General features: G+C 47.8%; 1 protein-coding gene and 1 long non-coding RNA gene across 2 annotated transcripts in view; one reads left to right on the top strand and one right to left on the bottom strand.

The window, feature by feature from the left end:
* PRAG1 (PEAK1 related, kinase-activating pseudokinase 1) overlaps positions 1-917 on the bottom strand; it is a gene marked incomplete at its 5' end in the record, with an annotated part of 48288 nt that extends 47371 nt beyond the window's left edge. Inside the window, one exon of the mRNA XM_059685527.1 lies at positions 516-917. Within this exon, the coding sequence (XP_059541510.1) occupies positions 516-917 (402 nt within the window). The remainder of the gene's footprint in view (positions 1-515) is intronic.
* Positions 918-5468: 4551 nt separating this feature from the next.
* Positions 5469-17420, top strand: LOC132228691 (uncharacterized). Its single transcript, XR_009451410.1, has 3 exons — positions 5469-5793; positions 16761-16983; positions 17305-17420. It is a non-coding gene; the product is annotated as an uncharacterized LOC132228691 (long non-coding RNA).
* The last annotated feature ends 4673 nt before the right edge of the window (positions 17421-22093 follow it).

Below are 22093 nucleotides of genomic sequence, written 5' to 3'. Positions count from 1 at the left end.
GTCATAAGTTGATGACTGTTGATACATGTTACACATTCCATGGTGGATGCATGGAATTCATCATGGCAATATTCTCCTTGTGTACACATTTAAAATGATCAATTAAGCCCTAGCTGGTTTGGCTCAGTGGATAGAGCGTCGGCCTGTGGACTGAAGGGTCCCAGGTTCGATTCCGGCCAAAGGCACATGCCTGGGTTGCAGGCTCGATCCCCAGTAGGGGCGTGCAGGAGGCAGCCAATCAGTGATTCTCTCTCATCATTGATGTTTCTATCTCTCTCTCCCTCTCCCCTCCTCTCTGAAGTCAATAAAGAAATATATTTTTAAAAAAAGAAAGAAAGAAAGAAACAGATGGGAAGGAGGGCAGCAGTCAGGAAGGAGCGGTCTCGGGACAAGCTGACGGGCAGCCATCCTGCGGGAGTCTTGCTCTAATAGCCCTTCCTGGCTGCCAGCCAGTCAGCAAGCGTTACCACAGGAGCAGGCCCTGTAAAAATGCCACAGGGGTGAGTCAGGCTCACCTGCGAGGCGTTGGGGCTCATGTTCGCCTCCGTACACACGTCGGAGGCATCGGAGCTCAGCATGGTGGGCTTCACGGCGATGGTGGGCTTGGAGTAGGGTGAGCTGTTCACACCCTCATCCTCCAGGCGGCAGTGCTCAGGCCTGGGGGGCAGGCGAGGAGGAGGCAGGCTGCCTGCTCTGGGCTGGGGACAGGTGGGCGACAGCTGATGGTCGCCCCGCAGGCAGAAGCAGTTCTTGCAAGACCCGGGCTTCCAGATGTGCTCCACAAAGTCACTGCACGCAGACATCTTCAGGCTCTCGGGGTTCAGTCGGAGGGTCTGGTGTATCTTGGGCGGACAGTGCGCGGCTGGCGCATCCTGCACCCGGCTCTCTCGCGTGGTCTTGTGGGCGGCAGACGTGGGTCACAGAGCGACTTCCTGGAAAGGAAGAACATGGGTCTGATCAAAGACCTCCCCCCAGAGGACAGGCGCGTTTCCACTGAGGGTCTGACTCTGGGGAGAAGAGGGGGAGGAAGGAGAAAAGGGGGAGAAAAAAGCTGACCATTAGTATTCCATTTACTCCCAGGCCCTCGCGCGTTTCTCATAAGGCTTAGTCACTCTCTCGTGATGTGGCCTTATCAGGAGCTGTAAAAACTAAGCGCGACTCTGTTACGTGAGTAGAAAGCATAGTGACGTTTCAGTCCCTGACAGTCCTGAGCACCTGGAGGTTGGGGGCAGTCAAACAGAAGAAATCCCATGAAGGAGAAGCCCGTTAGTTCATCCAGGCACCCCTGCCACTAGGGGTCCAGAGCAAATAAGAACTAAGAAGCAGCACAGCAAATAAAAAACGGTGGCTTCCGGGGGATAAGCCACAATTTTTAACCAACTATGTGAGTGGGGAGGCAAGTCTGGGCCCTGAGCTCAGGCTCTCCTCCTTACTTGAGACCAGGCAGAGATGGACGGGGTGAGAAGCGGGAGAGCTGTGGTGTCTGCCTGCCCCCCCAGGGGACCCTTGTCAGGAGGTCTGGCATCCTGGGAATTTACAGTACCTCCCTCCCCCTGCTTCATATACATCATTCAACCCGGCACGGCGCTCAGTGAGGTCAGCCAGGCTGAAGCTGCAGGCCAAGGGGAGAACAGACAGAAATGCATAAGCACCTGTGGGCTGGGGGTGGCAGGACAGAGTCCAAGAGAGGGAGGGAGGATCACACAGTAGTTTCCCCAGTGATAAGCCTGGAGGTAAGGCAGCCAGCGGGCTGGCTGTGTTAGTTGCCGCTGAGAGTAAAACTGAAAGCAGAGTTTGCATCCCAGAAACGAATACATTCACCATTGAGGAGGAGCTCAAAGGGCTGCAGGTAGTAACCCATGAACCTGAGTAAAACCCTGCCAGGTAGCTTTATGCCCTTCATATAGACGGGAAAACAATGGCAACCACATAAACTAAGACCTGTTCCTAGACACAAAGTTTGGTGGTTCTGGAAAGAGAAGAACTTCGCTGGCAGAGCCTCAAAGCCATGTCCTTGGTCAGACCGGTGATATTCAACCGGCGTTACCACAGTTTTTAAAACATGACATACCTGCCTGTTTAGTCAGGGGCACTGTCCTCTTTTCCCTTAGATTGTCAAAAAAAAAAAAAAAATGACAGCAGCCAATACAACAATGGCCATCCGGTGTGGATGAGTCAAAATTATAGCTACTTTTTTTTTTCAGATCAGCAAATAACATATTTCTTGGTGTGCCGCAGAATTTTAGTAATTAGTAATTTCAATGGTTGAAATGGCTGGGTTAGACTGAAAGCTTCCTTTCCCTCATTTAAAGACAATGACCTCCTCATAAGGAAGGTTCATGAGAAAATAATCCTTGAGTCTAAAGTGAACAGATTTACATTCAGTAGGAAGGGGTTTGCCCTAAGATTTGCTCTTCACTTTCTTCCCGTGAGAATCTGCTTTGAGGCTGATGCTCTCTCAACTATCAACAGGACTAACCAGGTGGAATGAGCCAGGTGTCCCAAAGATCATTCCAGAATCTTTGTGGGAAGCGCTATCTTTCTGATCTCCCACACTCACCGGCAGGAGTGTTTATTCAACAAGGGCTGACGCTCAATCTGCCTCCTTCCCCTCCAAAGTTCACCTGGAAGCCCACTGCACCTTTCAGCTAAGGGAACACTCTGGAATAAAAGACAAATGTTGGTCTTTGAGCACCGCTGTCACGCATCCCTCCCTCTCAGATGACTGCAGGCTGGGCTCCTCTCAGGGCAGGTTCATCCCTTGCCAGCTTGCCCAGAAGAGGTCACTAAGCTTCAACAAGCAGAGGAGGATGGCAAGGATTTTTCTTTCTCCTACAATCTCTGCTGCTAATTTCTAGAAGGTGGTGGTGGTGGGGGGGGAGTGGAGGATGCATTTTGGTGTTTAGCAAGTTCCCATACTCCTTCCTGGAGATGGGGAATAGGTTGTTTCCTAGGAGCTGTTGAAGGCTACCCTTCTGGCCACAGCAAAGGCAGCCCCCCCCCCCCCCCCCCCCGCCACCTCCAACTGAACCCCTGGCAGAGGCTCCGGAGTCCCTGGGAGGGCTGGAGGAAGAGAGCTTGGAAACCAGTTCCCAGCCCCCATGAGGCTGGGCTCCCTGAGGGGTTGGACATCCAACTACTCCCCAGGAGCAACCACAGAGCCACAGGGAAGCAGTTTCCGCAACGGGCACCTGAGAGCACAAACTTGTCTTGGTTGTCTGGTGCGGAGGTCCCCGGATCACCAACACCAGGGGAGCTTCCTTCAGGCCCCCCAGTCCAGGGCACTCTGTCCACGCCCACCTGAGGCTCTGCAGTTCTCTGACAAAGGCACAACTTTCACCAACAGGACTGACTGCTCAGAGATGCAAAGGTCAACAGAGCCCTGGGCTCCTCACCATCACGGAAGCGCTGCATCCTCTCAAAACTGGTTTCTCAGTCGCGGCAAACAATGTACCACCCTGCCCAGCTGGAAAGGCTTCTTTCCCGGTTCTGTCTGTCCAGAGAGGGCCTGCAAGGGTCTCAGTTTGTTTTAAGTAAAAGACGGTGAAGAACTCAAGTGACACTCACAAATCCGGAGCCATGCCTCGCCTCGCCCACCAGCTCGCTCTCCGCAGCCTGGGAATGGCTATGGCACCTTCCCAGCCCACATTCCTTACCTCTGAGGGGAGGCAGCCCCCAGAATTATGCAAATTCCCCCATTCCTGTGGGAGGCAGCAGTGTGAGGCTAGAAAGAGATTTCAGCATGCTTTCTGATCCAAGTCATGATAAAATATCTTTGCCTCTGCACACTTGTGCACTAGACTTGAGGTTACTATTTGGAGACTAGAGCGGTCCGATACATGCCCACCTCCTTTCCAAAAGACTACGAAGCATGCTGGCCAGATCCAGGTCCATAAACTTAAATATTTTGGCTCAAATTATTGCCCCTCAGACTTGTATCAAAAGTTGTTTATGCCTTCCCCTGAAATGACAGATTACCAGAAAACACTCATCTAAAAAATGTGCATATATTACAATTAAATTAATGCAGCAATGGAAAAGAAAAATATGTATGAAAGGGTCTGGATTTCAAGAATCCACTGGCAAGGGTTGCCCGGGCAGAGAGGAGAGAGTGACAACCTTCACACACACACACACACACACACACACACACACAGACGGTAAGTTATGATAGCCACCAAACTTTTTATTTCATTTTTTCCTTCTCCAATGCTATGCAATCTAATCTCAGCCGTAGGAATGCGTCCTGGGTTAGACCCACTGCAGCCTAAACCAGTAAGAAGGATGCCGAGTTGCACAAGACCCCCAGATAAGAAAATAACTGCGGAATTCTCCAGGGCTTCATGTCCAGGTTCAGTTTCAGAAAGGGAAGGGGCTGCTACCATCATCAGTTCAGACTGCGATCAATAAGGTCTCCGGAACCTGACTCTGGACCTGACTTATTGCAAAACTCCTCGCCGCTAGATCTCCGGCTCGACTCTCCTATGGGCTCTGCGCAGCTATGTGCTTGCTGGCTCGGCCCTACCTAAGAGAAATACAGTTCCCCGGTTAGCCGGCCCTGCCTCCATTCCCATTCGCAGGACCTGAAAGTGGAGAGATCCGTGTGTGGTGTGTGTTGTGGTGTGGTGTGTGGTGTGTGGTGTGTGGTGTGTGGTGTGTGGTGTGTGCTGTGGTGTGTGCTGTGTGCTGTGGTGTGTCCTGGCTGGGGAAGGGGCAGCAGAGGCAAGGGTGAAGAACGTGCCCAGGGCATGCCTTTCAGAGGCTCAGCCATAGCTCAGGGAAGAGGCATCATTCAGTCCCTCTGGACACCCCATGTAACCCGGAGCCGCTCAGGGGCAGCTATGACCGTGGGGCCCCAAGCCATCACCACCGGGCTCCTGGTCCGGGCGGCCCGGGTGGCCCCTCGCTCCCCACTCCCTTGCCCACACTGCCGGGTGGAGAGGCGGTCTCCACACCAGCAATCCCAAAGCTCTTCGGTCGGGCCCCAAACCGAGCAGCGGGACCAGCAGAAGAGTCCGTTCCCCTCCCGGAACTCCAAGGAAAGTTTCCCCGTTTTCCTGAAGGCAAAGATCAAATGAATCGACAACACCCCTCCGGCTCCCGTGCGCTCCGGGCTCGGCGCCTCCACCGCGGGCACCCACCCGAGCGCACGCGGTCCGCCGCTCCATCCTCCCCCAGCGGCCGCCTGTCACCCCAGCGGCCGCCGGCGGGGGGTCGCCCGCCCGCGATCCCGGCGCCCCCCGAAAGCTCCCTCTGCGGCCACGTCTGCCAGACAAAAAGAGGCCGAGTTTGGAGACGGCGTCCGCAGGCTCACCTCGGGGCCGCGCTCCCCCGGCCTCGCCGCCGGTCGCCGAGCCGCCAGCCGCCCGGCCGAGCGCCGCGGAGCATTGTTCGGAGAGAGCGCGCGCGGTGCGTGCCCGGCCGCGGGCGGGTGTCGTCTGCCGAGCCCGGCGGCGGGGTGGCAGCTGCGAGCCGGCTCCGCCCCCCCTCCCCGCCTCCGGTGACGCCCCGCGCCGGGCAGCGGCCGCGCCTCCGGGCTCCCACCGCCGGGAGTCCTCGGGCCCGCACGCCGCCAGCTCCCTCCCGGCGGTCTCCGGCTCGGCCGCGCGATTCCTGCCAACTCTCCACGCCCGGCCCCTCCTCCCGGCCCCTCCTCCCGCGCCCGACCGCCGGGCTCCGCCCCAGCCCGAGACTGGGCGCCTGCTGCCCCCGCGCCAAGCCCCCGTCCGTACCCCTCCCCACCGACAGCTCTGCGCGGGTCCGCAGGGCCGAGTGTTTGCAGCCTTCCACGAGGTATGCATAGGTGCCCCTCCGTCCAGTCTGCTCTGGGGGGTGGGGAGGACGGGGCGGGTATAGCACCAGCTCTGGAGTGGGGGGAACCAGAAAACGAGAGGTCGCGAGTGGCAGGGAGAGGTCAGGACCCCAGACGAGATCCCCAAGCTGCGTGAGCCCCGTGATCGGCAATTACCGTTTCCTTGGGAGGAGGGTGGCGCCAGACGGAGCCAGGCTGGGATCCCGACGGCCGGCTCCTGGTCCTGCTCAGACCCTGGACTGATTTGCGGCCCTCAGGCAACTTGCTTAGTCTCCGCATTTGGCTTTTCTCGACGTGGAATGCAAGGGCCGGACTGAAGACAGCTGATCCTCCAGGACCTGGGACTGTCGGGCCTTCCGCAGGCCACTATTGCACCTGTGTTTACACCATCACCCAAGTGACTCATTTGCTGAGATAGAACGGGTTCAAGATAGTGGTCAGGCTAAAAGCCTTTTCACCTTCCGCCAAGCTTAGGCAGCCTTAGGCCCCGTCAGCCCCTTCCCTTCCCTTCCCTGCCTACGACAGGATCACACCTTGACCTGGGTGTGCCTCAGGCCGCCAGCCGCGGCTCAAACCTTTCTCCTGCCGGGGTTGGAGGAATGTGGTGAGATGGCACAGGAAGAAGACCCGGAAAAACACCTGCGGCCTCCTCTCTGCTCCTGGCCTCCCGGGGAGACGGTGCATTGTAATTCCAATCAGGGTCCCCACCGGGCTGAGAAAGGAAGGCTGGTTCCTGCGCCTCCCTGTGATCTGGCTTGACTTAGCTGCACTTAGAGGGAGGGCGAGGGAGAAGACAGGTGTTTTAGGTTTGGCTTCTGTGAAAAAAGGAAACACGTGGAAGGGACAGGGAGGATATTTCCTCATGCTCCAATGTCTCGGGTTTCTCCTGAGTATGAATAGAATTTGGGGGAAAGCGTAGGGATGGAGTGGAACTAATATTCCTTAAGTACCTACCTGGTGTCAAGCAACCCCATATGAGGGACATCATCCCCATTTTATAGACGTAAACAGATGCAAAGCCCACAGCTGGAAAGGATGGGGTTGGAACCCAGAGCTACCTGGCTCCACGGATGGGCAGTTCCACTCTGCCACAGTGCCCTCTCAGGGTCCTGGGGGTCCAGCCCAATGATCCTTTCTTTCCAAAGCGAGGGAAAACCATCTGACCGAACAGGAAAGAAAAAGTGGCTAGGCTCCATCAGCGTCCAGCAAAGCTGAAGGGTTCAGCCCATTCATCCACCAACACCCAGGAGGCAGGTGGGTACAAAGTGGTCTGTGCTGGAGACATACATGACATCAGCAGGTGCATGCAATTCAGTTACAACGTGAGAGGGCAAATCCGAATGTTTGAGATGTTCTGGGTGCCCATGATTCTCCCTCTGCGAGGCCCCAGTGGGGATGCCCACCTGACAGGAATGATTACATGGGAAGCACTCGCCTTCCTTCCCACTTTATTTTCTTCCCTTCACCTAATTTATTCTTAATACAAGAACAGGCTAAAGAACGCAGCCATAAGAAGCAAGGGCTCACTAGTGTGACAAGATTGGTGGTTCCGTGGCAAGGAACAGCACTTGAAGGGTTAATTCGGTCTTTCTGCAAAACAAACTGTTCTCAAGTGTTTTGCTGGGCTCACACAAAATAAATGCGTTAAACTGTCGTTGCTGACATATAATGTGCATCCTTTTTATGCCAGCAACGTGGCCTTAGGATGGCTTCATCTTGCCTAATGAAAAGAATTAAAAAAAAAAAAAAAACACTTCAAAAGGCTCCCTTAGATCCACATGAAATGCCCATTTTCTTAGGCAGCACTCCACCAGTGACCGTTAAGTATGTTATCTCCTCAGTGAAGCTATGGGAAGCTCATGCATTTTAATAAACAAGCCTCGCTTGAACTTCCCAACTGCATCCTGCAATGCAGTGCAATTTGTGTATCCACGGCATCCTGCTTCTACCTGCTTATCAGTTCATTTTTCAGGACACTTTTCACTGCAGGGCTTGGGTACCCTGATACAGATCAGATCTTGAAGAAAAGTGATTCCCTTCAGGGTTTTAGTCCATGAGCACCATACTGTACACGAGATCAGATAAATTTCAGGAAATAAGGACACAGGCTGGGACAGGTAGGGCTCGGGGGTGGGGAAGGTAACAAGGGCAGAATGAGGAAGTGCATAGCGTTATGTTAGGCACACTCGGCTGGCTTAACAACCACATTTCAGTCATAGACGGACCACCTATATGAGTGTGGTCCCATCCTATATAATAAAAGGCTAATATGCAAATTGTCCCCTCAACCTGGAGTTCGACCAGGGGGCAGGGCCAGCCAGCCAACCGCCTACAGCCCCCCTCACCCCACACTGGCTCTGCCCCCCGCCCCCTGCCACCCAGGTTGGCCCTGATCAGGGCAGGCTGGCCAGACCCCACTCATGCACGAATTTGTGCACTGGGCCTCTAGTAATATTATAATGGAGCTAAAAAATTCCTATAGCCTAGTGACACTGTAGCCATCATAACGTTGTAGGGCAACGCATTACCATGTGTTTGTGGTGCTGCTGACATAAACTTACTGCATTGCCAGTCGCATAAAAGTATAGCACAATTATGTACATGCTACTGGATAATGATGATAAATGACTTTATTACTGATTTATGTATTTGCTATACTATTTATTGTTATTTTAGACTGTAGTCTTTCTACTCTAAAAAATGTTTGCTGTAAAACAGTATGTCATATTATGCCTCATAGACCTGGTATTTCCCAATGGGCTCTTGATTGCATCATTTTCTCTTGCATTTGATTTAATCTCGTGTTGTTTTGTACAGTGACCTGCTGTACAGGCTTGTAGCTTAGGACCAGTGAGCTCCACCACGTAGACTGAGTGTGTAGGCTGCAGCATCTAGGTTTGTGTAAGCGCACTCTGGGGTGTTCGCACAATGATGAAATCACCCAACAACACATTTCTCAGACTCTCTCGACATTGTTAAGTGGCTCATGACTATCCTGAGAAAATGCTAGTTAGGGTATTTGAGATGTTCGACAGCGTGAAGATTGGACCAAAGTGATCCCATGCATGACATGTCCCCAGTCGGAGCACAGACCTCAAAAACCAGAGAAAGGCCTCTCACCTCAAAGTGAGAAAGGTGGTCAATTTTAGTCAGCAAACATGTATGGAGTGTCTTCTACATATGAAGCACTGGATGAGGTCCTACAGGGAGAAAAAGAAACATGAGTAAGACGCCAAATATAAGGCCTGTGAGAGGGAGTTAAAAGACAGAAACACAAACCTGGCTTCATGAAGGAAGAGAACTTGAAACACGAGGATTTTGATTTGGACAATGGGGACTTTCCACACTGAGAGAATGGTATCTACCAAGGAATGGACGTGGGAGGGGCGGAGACTTTCTCAGAGATCGGCTAACCAGTCTGGCTGGAGCGTGGTTGTTGGAGACAAGGCTGGGAGTGTATTGTGACACTGGACAGAGAAGGCTTGGTTTCCAAGTGAGCCAACAGCAGAGCACTGACATTTCTGAGCAGCTCCATCTAGATCTTCTATCTCAGATGGATTAGGAAGTGGGAGGGGAGATTGGCTTCGAGTTTCTATCTCTGGTCCAGATGGGAAGTGAAGGGCCTTGATAAGGAGGTGGCAGGGGGAATGGAAGGATAGATGTTGGATGGGTGATTTTGAAAGACACAAAGGGGGAGTTGTGGGCATTGGTTACGTACTGATTCATTATGAGCAATAAGATATTCATTAATCATAGTTACATTAGGGAGCACTTACTCTGTCTCAGGCCCTGTGTGCTGAATGCTTTCTCTCATTTAAACCTCCCAGAAACTCTAAGGTAGGTGCTGTTACTGAAGGAGAGAAAGGAATAGAAGGTGACCAATAGAACTGTACCCTCAGAGACTGGCAGTATTAATGATGGTATCATCAGCGCAAACAGGGAGGTCAGAGGATTTAATGTGTGGTTTCCCGAGTCTGAAGTGTATGGTAGCCATCCGGTGAATGAAGTGATCATGCCAGAGGTGGTGTCCAGAGCCATAGGAAAAAACGAAAGAGGTCGGAGGAGTATGGTGAAGAAGGAGCAAAGATGATTTGAAGAGGTGAAAAATTGGGGACACGGGAATCTAGAGGAAGCCCCGAAGAAGGAAATGTGGACCCTCTCTTCTGGACTTTGTAAATCCAGAGCAGTAGAAAGAGAAGTGTCTTGGTGAGATAGCCAGGGAGGAGGTGTTGTCAAGGGAAGTCCAGGCTTCAGTTAATTGTGTGAGGTGGGAGTGTTTGAGATCAGCTTGAGCTCTTAGTGACTTTGTTTATATCAGCTGGGGGGGGGGGGGGGGGAGGGTGCCAAAGGACTCCATGAAAGAACTAAATTAGAGGGAGGGCAAATGGGATGGAAAGGTGGGCTTGATAGGGATGCAAGTGGGACAAGGAGCATTTAACAAGGGGAGGAGGGTGACTCCAGGCGAGAGAGTTTGCACACCTGGAAGCCATGGGCATGTCCTGGACCTGCATTGGTGGCATTTGGGGTCCCAAAACCACCCTGGAGGGATTGGGAGGGGAGAAAGGGGAGGAAAATGTCTTTAAAAATATTGCTGTGAGGAGCCATTCTGGGTTCCTTCTAGATCAGCGATTCTCAACCTGTGGGTCGCGACCCCTTTGGTGGTTGAACGACCCTTTCACAGGGGTCGCCTAAGACCATCCTGCATATCAGATATTTACATTACGATTCATAACAGTAGCAACATTACAGTTATGAAGTAGCAACGAAAATAATGTTATGGTTGGGTCACAACATGAGGAACTGTATTTAAAGGGCCAGAAGGTTGAGAACCACTGTTCTAGATGATCTCAGCAAGCCAGTTAAAGGGTGGTCTAGCAAGCATACACAGCCCCCACCCCCCTCCACCCCTTTCCTCCCAGTGATAATCAGCTTTCAGTTGCCAACCCAGATTTATCTTTTTCTTCTCTGAGGTGTGGAAATTCAAGCAATCTTATCGGTTAATCCCTGTCCTGTGTCCCAACCTTTTTTTAAAACCATTTTCAACATCCCATTCTCCCTGACTTTAGTCCTACGTAGTTCTCCACAGGATGAAATATTCTAAATAATTTACAGTAGCACATTCCAAGCACCAAATAGATTTCCCCCCTAAACTGGCCGCTTTTATTTAAATAACTGCAGGATATCTGGATGTCAAACCACATGGGACTCAGGGCCAAAGGTTCAAGATGGTTATGATCTGTCTTTGGGATCAAGTGTCAGAGCTCCGATGTGAGGTGTTGCAGAAGGAACACAGTTTTCTCCCCCTTTACAATATAATTACAGTTAGATGTATATTCAGTGACAGTTACATTATTGCAAACCTCATTTCCCCCCAAAATTGTTATGGGTTGAATTGTGTTCCTCCACCCCCCAAAAAAAGATATATTGAAGTCCTAACCCTCAATACCTCATCTACTCGCCAAGGAGCACCAAGGATTGCCAGAATACACCAGATACAAGGAGACACGAAGAAGGATTCTTCCCTTGAGCTGTCAAGAAGAGCCTGGCCCTCGCCACACCTTGATTTTGGATGTCTAGGCCTCCAGAAGTGTGAGACGATACATTTCTGTTGTTTTAAGCCACCCAGTTTTTGTTACGGCGGCTGAAACAGAATTAGGAAACGGATGTAGTTCCTAAAATAAAAATGTTCCAATGAGGGATATATTGCTTCTGGGCAGAAAATAAAGATTTTTCAAAAATCATCTCAAGCTCTGGCCGGGTAGTTCAGCTGGTTAGAGCGTCCTCCTGATATGCCAAGGTTGCTGGTTCAATCTCAGGTCAGGACACACACAAGAAGCAACCAGTGAATGCATAAATAAGTGAAACAAGAAATCTCTCTCTCTCTCTCTCTCTCTCTCTCTCTCTCTCTCTCTCTCTCTCTCTCTCTCTCTCTCCCCCTTCCTCCCTCCCTCCTTCTCTCCCTCTCTGTTTCTAAAATCAATCAATAAAAAAATGTTAAAAATCAACTCAAAAGAGCATGACATACAGGAGACATGCTAATTAATGTCTACAGATGTAATGCCTGACAGTTCATTGTAAGAAGGGCAGTGTCCTTTCATTCAACGTGCCCTAGGAAGAGAATGCTCATTCTTTCATCTGTACCTCCCTTTTCTCTAGTTTTTAAGGTCTACAGTTAGGGCGAAGTCTTCACTGACCTGGAATGTGCACAGTTGAGAAATTCTTTACCTCCTCATGCAGGTGGTGTGAACTAAGGCGTATCTCAAAGCCTGTTGGATCCCTCAAAGGGATCTTCCTGGGTCCACATACATTTCCAGAGATGATAGTAATGGACATTAGCGATCACCTAAACTTTCAGTGACAAATGGAGACGCCGAGGCCCTGAATGACCAATGTGTCTTGTCCAAGGTCTCATAGGACATTTCATAACACAGTTCTTCTGAACTTGCAAGTTGTTTGGTTTTAACGTGAACTCAGCTGTGTGTTAAGGATGTGAAAATTAGAACTACTTGAGGAATTAACTCATAACTCCCACTGCTTGGCTTTCTGACTGAGCTGGGGTCAGAGTTGGGAAGAAGCAGAATATTTTACATTAGGAAGGGTCACAGGGAGAAAACAAACACATTGAAAGGTTTGTTTAGTTACCCTAAAGAAAATCCCCCGATGGTACAGCTACTTTGGAAAACAGTTTGACAGTTTCTTCGGGAGTTTATCATAAAGTTGTCATAAGGCCCAGCGATTTTACCCTTAGATATCTACCTAAGAGAAATGAAAATATGTCCAGTCAATAATGTGCACACATATGTTCCTACAGCATTATTTATAATAAAGAGTGGAAATAACCTAAATATCCATCAACTGGTGAGTGAATAAACAATGTGTAAGACAGCCACATAATGGAATATTTTGTCAGTATTTTAAAAAGAATGAAAAACTGATAAACTGATACATGTGAAAACATTCATGGATCTCAAAGACATTAAGCTAAGTGAAAGAAGCCAGACACAAAAGAGTACTTGATATGTTGGTTCCATTTATATGAAACTAGAGGCCCGGTGCATGAAAATTCATGCACTGGAGGGGGGTTCCCTCAGCCCGGCCTGCCCCCTCTCACAGTCCAGGAGTCCTCAGGGGCGGGAGGCAACCCGGCCATCAGGGGAAGGCGACGCCCCATCACACCTCTGCCGCTGCCACTGCTGGCAGCGCAAGCCTCGGTCGGCCCTGGTTACCTGAGTCTCGGGCCGACTCTGGGCGCCTGGGAGGCTGAGGGGACTGGGGGTAGGCCCGGCCTTGCTGCGCACCTGCTGCCTTGACAGGGCTGAGGGGACTGGGCGCCTCCATCTTGTGGCTGTGGGCACCGCCATCTTTGAGGGCATGGAAGGCAATTAGCATATTCCCTCCTTATTGACTGTGGGCACTGCTGTCTTTGAGGGAGGGACAGTCAATTAGCATATTCCCTCCTTATTGGCTGTGGGCGCCACCATCTTTGCAACAGCATGAGGGTCAATTAGCATATTCTCTCTTTATTAGATAGGATATCCAGAAAAGGCAACTCTGTTAGAGACAAAAAATAGATTAGTGATTGCCTAGGTATGAGGTGGGAAAGAGGTATGGGAACAAGGATTAACTATAAATAAGCATGAGGAATCTTGAGATGATGGAAATGTTTTAAAATTGGATTGTGATGATTGAACAATTTGACAAATTTACTAAAACTATTGAATTGCATGCTTAAAATAGCTGAACTTTGTGGTATATAAATTATACCTCAATAAAGTTGTCTATTAAAAAATAGAATATTGCTCTGGACAGGCAGCTCAGTTGAGTGGAGAACCATCCCATATGCCAAATGGTTGCAGGTTTGATCCCCCAGTCAGGGATCATGCCAGAGGCAACCAATTGATGTTTCTCTCTCACATCAATTTTCCTCTCTCTCTTTTTCTCCCCCCTCTCCCCCCTCTTTTACCCCTTCCTTTTCCCTTCCTCCTCTCTCTTTAAAATCAATAAACATAAAAAAATAGAATATAATTCAGCCTTCAAAAGGAAAAAAATTCTAGCACATGCTACCACATGGATGAGCCTTGAGGACATTATGCTGTAAATACTATATAATTCCATTTATATGAGGCACCTAAACTTGTCGAATTTATACAGACAGAAAATGGAATGGTGGTTGCCAGGGCCTGGGGAGGAGGGAATGGCACATTACTGTTTAATTGGTAGAGATTCAGTTTGGAAAGATAAAGTTTTTGCGATGGATGGTGATGATGGTTGAATGACAATGTGAATGTGCTTAATGCCATGGAGCCATGCCCTTAACAAAAGTAAAAATGGTAAACTTTGTGTCACGCATATTTCATTACAATTGAAGGAGAGAGAGAGAGAGAAAAACCACCTATGTTTCTGTAAGTGAAGTGCCTCCTTGTGAAAGATGAACCAGGTCTGAGAAATCTCATGTTACCTTTAGGTCAATGCGCCTTAGTCATGCCCAAGGCCGTTTGTTATTAAACTCCTGTAGGGAATAGGTCAATCCATAATTCTATAAAATCACAGAGACTCCAGGCCTACTGCTGCCTGATAAATCGTGGATGAAAAGCATCACAGGCTTCGTGTGTTCCACAGTCCCATCATCCCATCACTTTCCCCTCGCCTCCTCCAGGGCAGCGGTGGTTCTGGTTTGACTAGGTCAGTAGGCTTCCACGCCCTGACCTTCGTGTTGTCTTTGTTGACTCCTCCTGGAGCCTTCTGTGTAATGTTACCTCTGAGACCTAGTTATCATTTGCCAAAACCCAGCCATGTGAGTGTCATTACTCGGGCCATAGCTTAGGGGTTTGACTCACAAAGGTAAGCCAGTGTTCTAAATAAGGTTTTCCTGAGGATTGTTCAATGGGGAGACCGGGCAGGCGAGGGGGGCGGGTGGCGGGTGGATGTCCTAGTTATCAAAAGAGAACATGTCGTTTGCCATCTGTTGTAAAGTTTTATAAACCTGTTGAAAACAAAGTGTTTCCTTTGCTTACTCAGCCTTGAAGTGAGGTGGCCTTTTTTTTTCTCTTTACTACCTATATTCTTACAGTTCTCAAAGGAAATATACCATGAAAGGATCTTAAGACAGTCTTTTGGAAACTTAAAGCATTTTACTAATAACCAGCATCAGCCCTTCCCAGCAGTAAAATTCCCTGTTGATACAGCACAAGTAACTCTGGGGAAAAGTCTTATTTCTTCCAATGGCACCCCACATGGTGACCTCCCGCCCACCCACCAAATATCTCACATAACAATAACAAAAACCACAACCTTTAATCTGCTTCCTCCTTCCTTTCAGGTTTCTGAGAGCATGAACTCAGTCAGGAGACATGTTGCCTGGTTTCTGCATGGGGTGGGGTAGGTGACGCGGGGGAGCAAATAAACCTCCCCGCTAGGACCTGCAGATACGGGCACTCTCCCTTCAACTCCAGCCCCACAGCGCATAATTGGCATAGACCATAGATAACCTATCTCTACCTATGCCAACCCAGAGCCTCCTACAAACACACGTTTATTAGCAAAGTACTTCTCCCCGAGTCATCATGTCATAGAATTAATATTCTCATTTTGAATCTCAATAAAGTGAGGTGGGGAGGATTTGCACAATCGAGCCAGTCAATAATCAAGTAGAAAAGATTGAGGGATGGGGGGGAGGAGTTAATGTGTCTCCCAGGTCCTCTGTATAAACCCCAGATAGCACACATGTCACCATTGCCGCCCTCATCGGAGTCAGGCTGATCTGCTTGAGGATTTGTGTTCCCAGCTGGTCCTGACGTACGGTGATGGTGCTGAGTGGCTTCCAGAGGGACGCTTGGTAGTAGAATGTCCAGTGCCCACAGATGTAAGCAGTCAACAAGCTTTGCAGTGACGGGGGCACCATGTCTAGAGAGGGGGAGGGGAGCTAAAGCTCGAATTAATTTATTGGAAAGCCCAGGCCTTGTGAAGGAGTCTTTAGGATAATAGCTCTTTGAACTGGCTGTTCAGTTTTTCCCCCTTTTAGAAGTAGCCGTGGTGGATGGCTGGGAGAGCTGAGGAGAGGGCAGGGTAGGAAGGGGGTCAAAAGGCACGTGATGGGGCTGATTAACAAGCAGGCTTTTATGCAGCGGCCAGGGGACACCTGCAGCTCTTCCAGACACGCTTGCCCAGTAGGGGTTGTTTGAATGAGAAAACAGCTTCCAAAAAGATGTAACACAAGAACATAAAAGGAAAAGAAAAGTGTGCAATTGTGAGATGAGGGAATTGTAGAGTTTTATCTCTGATTCTTCTTTAAATAAACCTTTTATTATCTAATATTCTCACCCGTAGGTCAGGGCTCCCGGGATGAGGAGAGCTGGTGTTTCGCTCAAAAAGGAATTTGCTTTCAAACAGACATGTATTCACCAATCTCTTTTCTTTCAAAAAATAAAATAAATAAAATAAAACAAATACCAAATCTCTTCCAACTCAGCTGACTAAGTCCAAGTGGGGATGACAGCCACATTCACTGACATAATCCCACAGAGCTAGTGTCCAGAATGGAGATAAATGTGACTTTTCATATCAGGGTATAGTGTTGCTTTGTGTGTGATTCAATTAAAGAGCAGGCATCACAGTGCTGTTGCATGGCCGAGGGGATAATACAGAGACCCACGTCTCTGGGGCTGCAATGCAGCTAAACCTGTGCTTGACAGATTGGCATTCGTATCTTCAGAGAGCCGGAAGGGGACAGCTTTTGGCTATCCTTGTGGGTGTGGAGGGGAGAGCAAAAGGAAAAAATCCCCATACCTTCCATGGTCAACCAGCTTAGCCCAGATCTATTTCCAGACGGTTATGTCTCACTTACTGATAGCTCCCAAAGCTAATAGAGCTTTGCAAAACATCGATTGTGTGATCATACATGTGAGATAGCTATCTTTTTAAAAAATACATATTTTTACTGTTTTCAGAGAAGAAGAGAGAAGAAAAGAGAGAGAGAGAAACATCAATGATGAGAGAGGATCATTGACCAGCTGTTTCCTGAATGACCCCTACTGTGGACAAAGCCTGACACTGGAGTATGTGCCTCAAGGGAATCCAACCGTGATCTCCTGGTTCATAGGGCACCCTCAACCACGGAGCCACACCAGTGGGCGATCTCTCTATCACTCCTGGTTGAGATGCCAAGTTGCCAGGTAAGTTCAGCCTCATAAACTTGGTTTCAGCAGGACGTGGAAGGAATTAAGTGGGGTGTCATCACTGCCACTCTTTGGAAAGCCTTTGCTGACTCTGGAAGTTGAGGTGACTGTCCATTCTTGGTGCTTTCACTGGCTTCAATGTCCTTGTCTATAAAACAGTCAGTGAGACCTTCCTCAAAAGGTTGTTTTGAAAATTAAGGAAACTAAGCTATATAAAATGCCCAGTTTAGAACCAGGTTATCCTCGTCCCTTCGGGCTGCTATAATCAAAGTTCCGTAGACTGGTGGCTTATACACAGCAAACATTTATTTTTCACAGTCAGGAGGCTGGAAAGCCCAAGATCAAGACACCAGCAGATTCAGTATCTGGTAAGAGCCGGCTTCCTGGTTCATAGAAGGTGTCTTTTTTTTCTGTGTCCTCATGCGGTGGAAGAGACGTGGTGGAAGAGGCGTGGGAACTCTCAGGGACCTCTTTATAAAGGTACAAATCCCATTCATGGGCATTCCACCTTTTTTACTTAATCATCCCCAAAGACCCCACCTCCAAATATCACCACTTTGGGAGTTAGGTTACAGTATACAAATCTGTGTGTGGGGGGGGGGGGGGAGGGCAGAATCTAAACAACCAGTCTATGGCATTTGGCATATTCTACGCTCTTGATAAATGATGGGTATCATCAGAACATTCATCCAAAAGTTAAGTCCATTCATTCACTCATTCAGCACATTTTTTATGGTGAAAACAGACTCTGAACAATGTTCTGATGAGACAGTGATAAGCCAAACAGAGATATGTTCTGATTTTCTGAATCAGACAGTATGAAGGGGTGTTGTGTGTTTGTGACAGAGCCAAACAGGACCACGCATTTCTGATGGCAAATTGTAACAGGTATTCTGAAGACAGAATGCTCTATAAGGACATAGAGTAGGGGAACCCCATCGTGTAGGGAGTCAAAGAGGTCTTCCCCATGAACGGACAAGGTCGCAGAGATTGCAGGGATCAAGGCTGGCCACCTGGGGGCTGGGACCTGAGACAGAAGCAGGATGTGGGAAAGGGTATCTGTTCTGTTGTGGTTTCATTTTCATCCATTTGGAGGATCAGGATATTTATTGCTGAGAACTTGGAAGAGCTAAATTCCAGTGCCTTTTCTGGCACATGAGTAGCTATCCTTTGACATCACAAGGATGGGTATGGAGGGAATGTAGACAATGCAAGGGGGGAAGTTTGGGGTCTGCAGGAAGACACCTTAGGGAGGATTATGGAGGCAAATGGGGAGGTGCCAATAGGATCCTGGGGTAAACACAAGGAGCACTGGGCTGAGAGTCCGCAGAGCTCAGTCCTGTCCCTGGCTAGCAGTCTTGGTTTACAGACGAGAAAACTAGGGTGCAAAAAGATTGTTTTACCCAGGATGCACACCTAGTAGGTTGTGGAACTTAGACTAAAACCAGGCCTTTTTATTCCACGCCACAAATGGAAAATTTGAGAAAATAACTGCTAAGTTTCCTTCCAGGTCTGAAGTTTGATATTATGGAAAGATTCCTATGGTGCTTCCTCAAAAAAAGAAAGAAAGAAAGGAAAGGAAAAGAAAAGGGAGGTAAACAAAGAAGGAAAGAAACAGGAACAATCAGAGACAGCAATAGAGACAGAAATAAAGAAGAGAGAAAGAGGATAAAAGAAAAGAAAAAAATTCTTACATTCTATCGATGACTTTTCAGCTTGGGAACATGTCCAGTTTAACCATTTATAGAGCCATTAAATTCCACATCAGCGTGATCACCAGTGGAGTGTTCTGTATCCATCCCCCTGTAAGGGCGGGCGGTCACTGGGAGAGATGAGGAACTTCTCCGCTGTATTATCATAATGATTATTTCAGCCAATGCTTGATTATCTGTGCCAAACGCAGAGCCAGCCGCGGAGGCATAAACCTCTCGGAGAGTTCAAAACCATTCTGAGTCATTAGCTCCAATAATTTGTGCAGCTCCAAAGGCAGCCAGGCTGGTGGTTTCTGCTGACCTTCATTCTCTTAACCACTTCCAGGCTATGGTTTGGAGCCTATAGGTTAAGAAGTTAGAGCTGCCACACAGCAAAGAAACAACTTACTCTGCACTCAGGACAGGCAGCAGGTGACATCACCCAGCTGAAATTAGGGTCTTGAGCGGAGGCAATGCCCTGTCTTTTTGTTGTTGTGTTTGTAGATACGCCTCCCTAGATATATCATCATTGACAGAATGTATTCACCCTACCAATGAGTTTTCTCTTCCATATTTTCTATTTTAATCAGTTCTACCTATAGAACTCACCCCCAACCCCCAAAACATCAAAGGGTATATTTTCCATGGATTTTTAGAGAGTGGAAGGGAGGGGGAGAGACTGAAAGAGAGAAACATCAATGTGAAAGAGACACATCCATTAGTTGCCTTCTCCATACTCATAACTGAGGTACGTGCCCTTGACCGAAATTGAACCCGAGATCCTTCAGTCCACGGGTGGACACTCTAACCACTGGTCCGAACTGGCTAGGGCAATGCCTTGTCTTTTTATAACTTGAACCAAATCCTTTTTGGCTGCCCCAGGTATGAGGCAAATGTGCTTGTCCTCAAGGCCTTTGGCCTATCCTCCCTCCCTAAGCCGCCATGACCAAAGACAGGGTTCTTCGGGCCAATGTCTGCTTCGCTGCCCTCCCCTGCGACACACACACACTTTTTCTGTTTACACTTTTGTAAAAAATTTAAATGTGCTGCCAGTTAAACATAATATCAAAGGCCCGAAGGTGTTTATTCCTGTTTCTCTATTAGAGGAAAGGAATCATGATAAAAATAGTGCTTTGTGGTTTTAGTGGAATTTCAATATTTTTAAAATAAAATGTTGGTAAGAGACACACATCCCCTCCTCACCAAAAAGTCCCTCATTTAATAAAGCAAATGTTTAACACAGTAGAATCTGTTCTTTTCTGTGAAGTACTCGGGTGTGACATTGAAACTTGTTATTAACAATACAGAGCAACAGCTCCCAGGCTCTCTGAGGCAGAGAGAGAAAGCTGGGAACTAAATGTGAGCTACTCTGACGTGACACTACATACAAAAATAAATCATCTACAAAAACAGCGTATTAGTAACACACCTATTTTTAACCAAAGTTAAAGAAAAGCAGAAGGATCTTCTCCACACTTACCCCGAATTCCATCGTTCAAGCCTTTTCAAATGTCGGAGGAATAGCTAGAAATGAGCAGATCAGAAAGCACAGTGATTTATAAGACAGTCGAGAGACAAAATAAGCTCAGTTCCTACCAGCACACGAACTACTTCAAAGAAAACTGGACACGTTTTGAGAAGCAAGGGACCCTATTTTAGGGACCAGGCCATTAGAAAACAGTTCTGTTCAGAAATGTCATCTGTGTGTCATGGAGTCCCCAGCCCCTTATGTAACTCGAGACTGGATATATTGGGTCTTGTCACTGGAGAGTAACCTCGTTGACTTCAGAAAAGATATTGTTGCCCTTTGAACTGCAGGCACATGTGTAACTTCTCCTTTTTAAATTTTATTATTTATTCTTTAAAAAATAGTTTTTTTATTGATTTCAGAGAGGAAGGGGGGGTGTTGAGAGAGAGAGAAACATCAATGATGAGAGATAATCATTGATTGGCTGACTCCTGCACACTCCACTCTGGAAATCAGGCCTGCAACCCGGCCTGTTCCCTGACCAGGAATCAAACTGTGACCTCCTGGTTCATAGGCCGATGCTCAACCACTGAGCCACGCTGGCCAGGCTCTAACTTCTCTTAATTACCCATGCTGAGTATATAAACTATGAATTTGTATTCACATTTTTCAATGTGTATATTTAGTCAGTATATTTTAAGCTTAACAAGTTCTTTAAAGTTTCCAACTGCTTTGCAAAGTAATACATTCTTTATTTTACTTTCTCCAAATACCGCCATTTTCTCCCTCCAAAGGTTAACCCCACTTCCCCTTCGGGCTCCAGGGAAGCAGTTCATATTCTCCCACTACTGCTGCAGGTTTTCCTTGAGTCTCTCTTGGTCTTCCTCTAAGCTTCATTACACAAGTTCATCCTAGATCCGCCTCCTTACCTCTGTCTTATTGACAGAACGCATTCACCCTACCAATGAGTTTTTCCTTCCATATTTTCTATTTTAATCAGTTCTACCTATAAAACTCGCTCCACCTCCGATCTACATTTTATTCATCCTTCAAGGTTCATCTCTAGGTCATTCTCCGAGCGCTCCCACCCCCCATGTCTTTCCTTCTTAATCCAATCCACTCTGAACTCATACACTATTTGTATCGGTCCTTTCATGTTACTTCCATGCCCTCTTTAACTGTTCTTAACCATTTCACAGGTTTCTCTCTTGCCTGGAGAGGAAGAGCCCAAAGGTCAGATATCTTGATTCACACTCCTCTTACCCAGTAGGGGTGAGCTTTGCATATAAAAGGAGCCATATGGTATGTTTTAGAGTCTTTGATGGTTTCTCTGTCCATCATTGTCAAGAAAATATTTTATTCTAAATCTAATCTCTTGCCAAGGTTCTTCTAATCTATGATGGTTTCCAATTCATTTATGTTCTTTCTGAGATGTAACACCTATAAACAAATAAAATTCCAGCTTCAGACATAGAAATGAATCAAGATTTTGTGCAAGGTCAGGATTTGGAGAAAGTGTGCGTTTCCCCAATATCAGTTTTGATGTCTTCATTCTAGTGGAACTTTCTTAAAAACATGGTGATCATTCAGAAGGCAATGCTAATTTTGTTCTCTCCTTTACCTCTAGTACAGAACTCGATACATACATCAGGATGTTAGGCATTAAAAAATTTAAAAAACAATAATTGGTTGCTCTAAACGTGTCCAGCTTTCATTTTATGCCAATTTACAATGGCTAGGAGTATCAAATAATTAGACTTTGGGGAATTATTATTTGGAGAAAAAGTACCATTTATTGAGTGATTTTTAAACATATATCACATTTAATCTCTAAAATAATTCTATGAGTTAAGCATTGTTACTCGAATGTTAGAGTTGATGGAGTTGGAGGAAGCAAGCAGCTCACTCAGGTTCACACAGCCATTGCGTTGTTGAGCTGGTATTTGAA

This window comes from Myotis daubentonii, chromosome 2 (genome assembly GCF_963259705.1).
Source record: "Myotis daubentonii chromosome 2, mMyoDau2.1, whole genome shotgun sequence".
Taxonomy (NCBI): domain Eukaryota; kingdom Metazoa; phylum Chordata; class Mammalia; order Chiroptera; family Vespertilionidae; genus Myotis; species Myotis daubentonii.
This window is presented reverse-complemented; position numbering and strand designations above follow the sequence as displayed.